At 33.2% G+C, this 7,240-nt stretch overlaps 1 protein-coding gene and 1 long non-coding RNA gene across 2 annotated transcripts; one reads left to right on the forward strand and one right to left on the reverse strand.

Annotated features, from left to right (window-relative positions):
- Positions 1–854: 854 nt before the first annotated feature.
- Positions 855–2,658, forward strand: LOC100649059 (U11/U12 small nuclear ribonucleoprotein 35 kDa protein). Its single transcript, XM_048406971.1, has 4 exons — positions 855–1,067; positions 1,297–1,512; positions 1,589–1,802; positions 1,902–2,658. Exons 1-4 carry the CDS (start codon positions 1,065–1,067, stop codon positions 2,087–2,089), a joined length of 621 nt encoding a protein of 206 aa, XP_048262928.1. The 5' UTR covers positions 855–1,064; the 3' UTR covers positions 2,090–2,658.
- LOC125385345 lies at positions 2,530–7,212 on the reverse strand. Its single transcript, XR_007224468.1, has 2 exons — positions 6,812–7,212; positions 2,530–6,708 (listed from the first exon to the last, which is right to left on the reverse strand). It is a non-coding gene; the product is annotated as an uncharacterized LOC125385345 (long non-coding RNA).
- Between the last annotated feature and the right edge of the window lie 28 nt (positions 7,213–7,240).

A 7,240-nucleotide genomic window follows, 5' to 3' on the forward strand; every position in this document is an offset into this window, starting at 1 on the left:
TCCGTGTTCATGGTACGCATGATGATTGTGTATTTGTCTCTAGCTATTCGAAACGTCGCGTCGCCTCTGCGATTAATAAATACTAAAAGGTCGAAATTGACGCCACCGTCGATAAAATACACGCGTTCAGCTACGAAATTCCCGCAACCACGTGTATTGTGAATTTATGAGGCTATCTCGCGATAGGAATTCGTATTATGTAAATACGAGCATGTAACGCACCAGCCGTGCCTTTAAATAAAGTCTTCTACAGTGTCGTGGACGACACAAAGCCGCACGATATTGTATTATATTAATAGATGTAGTTCCACCTGTTGTCTGACGTTTCCTATTCCCAATCGCGGCTGTTGCTCCTCGCTCGTTGAACAGCGAGCCTTCAAATAATTTAACAAATTCAACAAATCTGAGAAAAGTAATAACAGAAAATAAAAACGATAATAACGACAATATTAAAAAGAATATCGTTAATTTGTTCTCTTCTATTATTTATAGTCGCATCAATCATTTGCATGAGTTATTAGAATAAACTAAAGAATGAAAAGTTATTATATATTATTATATGTACTATAGATAATTTAATAATTCTTGCGTTGATTTATAATATTTCGTTTTGACAAAACAATTGTTATTTGGAAATACTTGAATCTTGAATATGTACGATAATGAGTTATATATAATATAGTGTATGATTAGCGGTATAATTTTGTTAGAATAAAATAAAATTGCTATAGTTGTTATTGCAATTGTACATTCTTTCTTTAAATTAATTTATTGTTTGTAATAGTTTTAAAAAATGAGACTGATCGGAGAATTTCACGATTTCCAATTCAAATTCGTCTTCTAATATTTCATACAGATGGCGACGTCGTATAGTCCGGAATTGTTTTCTAACATAGACAGTGTTTATTATATAGGAAAGGTTATATCGTTCTTTTTCTGTTTCAGAAAATATTAATTAGCAATAATTATAATTTCTCGAATGTGACGTGTGATAGTAGTTATCTTTTTCATAATTTGATGACATTCGTTCTTCTCAATATACATTATACTTTATTTTCACAAAGATGGTGAGTAAATGATGTATTGTAATAAAAATAAAAGTAATTTTGTGTCACTTTAGACATATTTTAAAACAAATGTATTAAGTGTATGTTAAAGTACTATTTAAAGAGCATTCAATTCAGTACAATTCAGTAGGTTATGTTTCGGATACGGATGTTCACTAAGGATACGTAACCATACATTCTTTAGATTGTATATCAATACATTTTAAAATATAATTTATTTATATTTCAGGTGGATGCTTTGCAAAATTGGAGTCCCTATGCTAAAAAATACGAACCCTTGAAAGCAGGTAGCATCGATGGTACAGATACAGAACCACATGATAAAGCTATTAGTCGTGCAATGCAAGCACATTATGAACCACCTCATGGATTAAAATCAAAACCAGAAAGGACATTATTTGTCGCCAGATTTGGTCCAAAAATCACCAAACATGATTTAAAGGAGGTATGTTAATATACTTTAACTTTTATTGTTTTCACAAATAAAAAAAATATATATACTTAAATATTAATAAATTTAGTTTTTTTCTAGATATGGAGAAGTTGTATCAGCAAAAGTTATAGTTGATGTTGTGACTGGATTATCCCAAGGTTATGGATTTATTGAAATGAGAAACGAAGATGAAGCTAGAAGAGTAATTAGACGTTGCGTAGATGCTACGTTAAAAGGCTATCAAATTTTTATAGATTACGAGTGTGGACGTACTTTGCATGGATGGAAACCAAGGAGACTTGGTAAGTTATTACATCCTAATTGCTTATAAGTGTTCAACTTTCTAAACTCTATATTATAATATGTACAAAATAACTAATAGTTGTTATAATTTTATGTAGGTGGTGGTTTTGGTGGAAAAAAGGGGTCAGGGCAACTTAGATTTGGTGGAAGAGATAGACCTTTTAAAAAACCAATCGTACCTAATATTATTAGGTCAAATCCTCATCATGAACAACATTATCATTTTGAAGAACATCATCAGTATCAAGAACATCATCAAGGACATCATCGTTATTACCACCGTTAAGAAAGTATCCATAATTAAAATCTTTTAATAATTTTAACATTAAAATATGTTGTAATAATGTTGTTGTGATGCACCTGCGCTTGTTTAAAGATTTGTTTGTGGATTTTGTAGAATTGTAGATTTCTACCTTCACTCAGGTAAAAATATTTGAAATCTACACTTATTTTGTGAAATATATTTTAACCTATTATACATTATAAGTAATATATAAATTAAGAAGAAAATATCAATTACTAAAAATAGAATAAATTTAATGTCAGAAACTTTTAATGAAGAAACAAATGTTTAATACTCCTCTTAATTATTTTCTAGAATAGAACTGAAAACTACATAAAACATTCTGTTTTTTATCTTACTAAATCTGTGCTATATCTAAACCATCGCAATATATTTCTAACCGTTGTCTAATGTCATTTAAAGAATCCTTTTTTTTTTCAGCATTCCATAAATTGTAACCGATGCCAAAACTATCACTGTAAATCACGTTGTCTTCGCTCTCAAAAATTACAAAACATGTTCTAGAGAGAATAGCACTCTTTCCAAAATAAAGCACGAATGTCCTAAAACAATTTTGATTTATCCACAATAAAGAATTTTCTAATTCTCCAATTCTAAAAATTACCGTCGCTCTACTCATCATACAACGCCACAGCTCAATTTTATGTCGCTGTTAGAACTAATTAACACCGAATTATTTTAATCCAGGTAAAATCAACGGAATTCAGTTAATTATTCAATTCGTTTTATCGGAAGATATATAATCCAAAACTAATAATGATGCCTAGCTCGTTAATTGCGAAGGTATTTAAACCATAGCGACTTTAATCTTGTTAAATTATATCAAATTCATTTTATAATAGGACATTCGTTGAATCAACTAAAACTGTTCTCCTTTTATACCGTATAAAATTCTTTCTTGCACAAAGATAGAAGAATATTGTTCAAACTATTGTTTTCGATTGTATCCCGAACATTTATACGTACTCTCACTCTGTATATTTGTAATCTCGCACTAAAATCTTAAGATGGTCCAATTACGTATGTTAAATCAGATCAACTTCACTATAATGAATACCATACAACTTTCGTTGAATCAACCAAAACTACTTTCTAGTATATGTAGAAAGCTTTCTTGTTCTTCTTTCTATCTTCAAGATTTATATTCCCATCCTATGCTCGGAATCACGCGTTAAAATCTATGAAGATGTTAAATTCCTCCAATTGAGTAGGTGTATGAAAGATTAACAGGCGTCGCATGACCAATTAATCAGCGATCATTGGGAGAGCGAGCAACGCCAAGAGAGTCGAATTTTCTGGCGTGGTGTGAAGCGAGGTCGTCAGCGTCGTGGAACTTTATACTCGAGCGTCGGCGACACCCTCTCCCTAGCACGGCCCCCTCCATATATGGAGCCGCCTCGTGGTTCGACATCGGCTACGCGAACGAAGTCTCAGCCTCCAGGCTGCCTCTGATAAGGTAGCCTCCTTCCTCGACTCGTCTCTCTCTGCCTCATCCACCTTCGCCAAGGTCTCAGAGGGGCAACCCACATTCGTTTATCGCGGCTCCTATTTCGTCGGTTCGGACTCGGACGCTGCTCCCGTTTTCACAACATAAACGCTGTTCTGCCCCCAGTGCTTTTTTTATTCACGGACACAGCTGCCGGAGGTGGCAGCTCGTATACACGGTCTTCGCTACATTTTGTAGCCGTTAGATACTAGATGTCGCACACTTTACTCTCTTTAGAGTTTGAGTTTCGAGTTCTTTTTCTGATTCTTTCGAATTCTTATTATCAAACTACTAAGAGTCAACTTTATTATGAGCCTTTATGTGTGTAGAATACAAGTGTAAAGTATTAGGAAGAGATTGGTGAGTTGAAGCAGATCACTTGTCCATGAAGTATAATCTATTCTAATGATGATTTGACTATACTTGTGGCTCTTCTATGTGAATAATTAACGTTTCATAAAATAGAAATGTGTAATACACGTATAACGTATTGTAATACATACAAGTAGAATATTAGGAAAGATATTGAAGTAGTAAAAAGTGAATTTGTTATACTTGTAACTTTTCTATATGCACGATTAATAGTTTATGCAACAAAGATTCTTTAAGATTTTTTATAATGTAAGAATTTATAAATCTTTTCTGTTAGGATCAATATGTAGATTCTTGTAAAAGTAAAATTTGTTCTGTCATGCGATTAATATCTCATTATCATTATTGGAATTAAAATAGTGATTTTTTTAACACCTTAATTTTCTCATTTTCTTTAGTATACATCATAAGAATATATATATATAGATTTATAGATCTTTACTGTAAACTATAATAATTGTAGAGTTTGTTAGAACATATGTCAGTAGTATAGATATAAGTTTCTTCGTACGATAATAACATCATAGAGATTTAAATAAGATGAATTTTTTGAACATATTTTCAGTTATCGTGTAATAACTAAATGACGTATAGAACATCATAATAATCCTTTGCACATAACTTTAAAAGCTATATTCATATTTTTACTCGTTCGTTCGTTGCGTTTGCACATTGTCGCATTTTTCCCTTGGATATTTGAACCTTCCATCTGCTTAATACATTCTTTATGACTTTGAAACTTTCATTTTATGTTCTTAAATCCCACGATATCCTTCGAACGAGAGAGAAAAATTTTATTTTATCCGACATAAATATTTTTATTAACTCTTCGACAAGAGATAAATTTTTAATAAATACTTTTATTAAATATCCTTTGAGAAACATGGCGAAAATTCCCCATTGTTATTGATAAGATATCATAAATAAAATATTAATACGAATTGTTTCAACGTTATAAGCAAAATATTGAACGATAAAGCACGAATAATCGTTGTTTCAACATTACAAGCAAAATATTCAACGACAGAACGTTAATAGATATTGTTTCATTAATCTTCTCGTTAACAGTGAATAAATTACGTTCTACGCAAACATTTGTATCGCGACTATAATAATGATTACATTAATTTCAGGCGCACAAAGTGCGTCGGATGGCTTTTAGTAAAGGAACCATCATTTTCATGTTGTTATTGCTGCAGGGTAAATATATTTAGTAATGTGCCGTAGACCAGTGGACAGTAAACTTTCGACCGGTGCGGTGGCGAGGTTGAACACGATACGGGACAGATATAATGTAGCTATATCAGCGTCAGAAATAACTCACTCGGGGAAAAATTTATCCTGTATTTCTATAATCGTTCTAGCATATGCACGGATAATGCTCCAAAAGAAACACGGATAAATTTACTTCTAATGTCTTTTTCATGTTTGTTCAGCGAATTGATGTTCTGTAATACTCCGAGCTTTGGTTAAAAATTTATGCACAGACGGGCCACCCTCTTAAGAACGTATTTCGAAAAATGAAAGCACTGAGATAAAAGCTACGGCTTTTATCGTACGCGATAAACAGTTTCGTCGAATAACGTTCCCGTGAAGCGTTTTTTAATTCGCCGCAGTTTCCGGCTTTTATTCTTTCCTTTCCTTCTCCCTTGCTCTTGGTCAGACGTGAGCACAATTACGAACTCAAGATTTCTCGTTCTGCCATTAAAAGTACTGCCCCTTCCCATTTTCTTTCTTTTCTTTAAGCTAACCGGCGAACGGAAATGAAGGTAAAGTGGAAACGCGAAAAGGTTTGCGAGTGGTTGGCACATAACGTTTGAATAAATTGCTATCTTTAAATACTTAGAATTAAGCGCCCTACGATCAGCATTTGCGGATTAAAAGTGTTACGCCATCGAGCCAGGTATTGGAATGTGCATTCGTAAACTTGGGATTTTTAACGGACAGAAGAATACGTATATGGACTTGTCCAAGATGAGTAGGTTCGTCTTGAGACTGGTTAGGAAATTAGGTAGAATTAGCAGTGACAGATACTGGTTATTGAATAAGTTATTAAATTTAATTAAGTTTAAATTGGTTGCTTATTAAATTTATTAGTAGATATTTCAGGGCTAGTTACAGTAGGTAATCGCTCAATATTAGCTGTAGCCGCTGTAGGTAATAATTTGATAATTGTTTCAGAATTAGTTAGAAAGTTAAGTTTTAATCGCAGCAAGTCCTTAGAATTTGAATTAAATGTCGTACAATTTATTATTAAGAGTCGAAGTTACTTACTCACTGGATGAAGATAAAAAAGTATTTGAACATCGTATTTATTTTGATATCTGTATAGTACTTCATTAGGAGAAAGCTCTCTCTTATTAACTTTGTTATCATCCGAAGGTACCTCCTTTAGTACGACCATAGAAATTTTATAACGTGGCGATGTACGAAATGTTACTTTATGAAACATTTTATTCTATAAATAAGCGATTGAAATAAAAACTGTGTAAGATTTATTGCAACTATGAAGTAATCTACTATATTTGATATTTGCACGCATTAACAGAAAATTTTCATTGAAAATCGTACAAATTTTTGTTCTGACCTGTATTCGATATGCATAGTTAATAAAATTTACGTTTCTTTTCATATGAAAATTCTGTTCGGACAACTTACAGCTGACGTTATTACAACCGATTCAGCGAAGTAGATTGTTCCCCTGAATCGTTCAGACAGCCAGAGTATTCCACTCCATATTCACCTGTGAACTTCAGAACCCCTCAAAACTTTAAACTTCTTTTTCAAACATCACAAAACTACATAAAATAAATCGAATAACTTTCCAATATCTGAAAAATCCATACCAAACACATATCGATATAAGCAAATTTCCTAATATTTTTATTCAACTGTATCGACTCAATCTCGATCCAATGAACACGTTCTCCGACCAAAACCACCATTCACCATGAAGAGACGGAAGAGAGAAGCTATCTTTAATAAATAAAAGCAGTCAAAACATGAACGAAGAAGTATCATTCGCTGCGGCAGACGAAGCTCCTAATCAAGTTATTCAAAATTCGCGTATCCCTTCCAACTTGACGATTCCATCGATGATTCGTGTCGGCGGGCATAAGCTGCGGGGGTGGAAGTCAGGAGGCAGAAGGGGTCCACGGGAAAGGGAGCGAGATCCACACACGGGAACGTGTATGTAGAAGGGACGAAAATAGTAGCGTGCCAGGATCGTATCACGCTCGCATCCAACGAACGTGGATCTGCTTTCTATTAATAGC

Source organism: Bombus terrestris, chromosome 6 (assembly GCF_910591885.1).
Source record: "Bombus terrestris chromosome 6, iyBomTerr1.2, whole genome shotgun sequence".
In the NCBI taxonomy this organism is placed as follows: domain Eukaryota; kingdom Metazoa; phylum Arthropoda; class Insecta; order Hymenoptera; family Apidae; genus Bombus; species Bombus terrestris.

Bases quoted from the DNA above. Each gene is read 5' to 3' on its own strand.
- LOC100649059 (XM_048406971.1), top strand. The intron at 1,513-1,588 runs GTATGTTAATAT...TAATAAATTTAG, and splicing joins CCAAACATGATTTAAAGGAG to TTTTTTTCTAGATATGGAGA. The intron at 1,803-1,901 runs GTAAGTTATTAC...AATTTTATGTAG, and splicing joins ATGGAAACCAAGGAGACTTG to GTGGTGGTTTTGGTGGAAAA.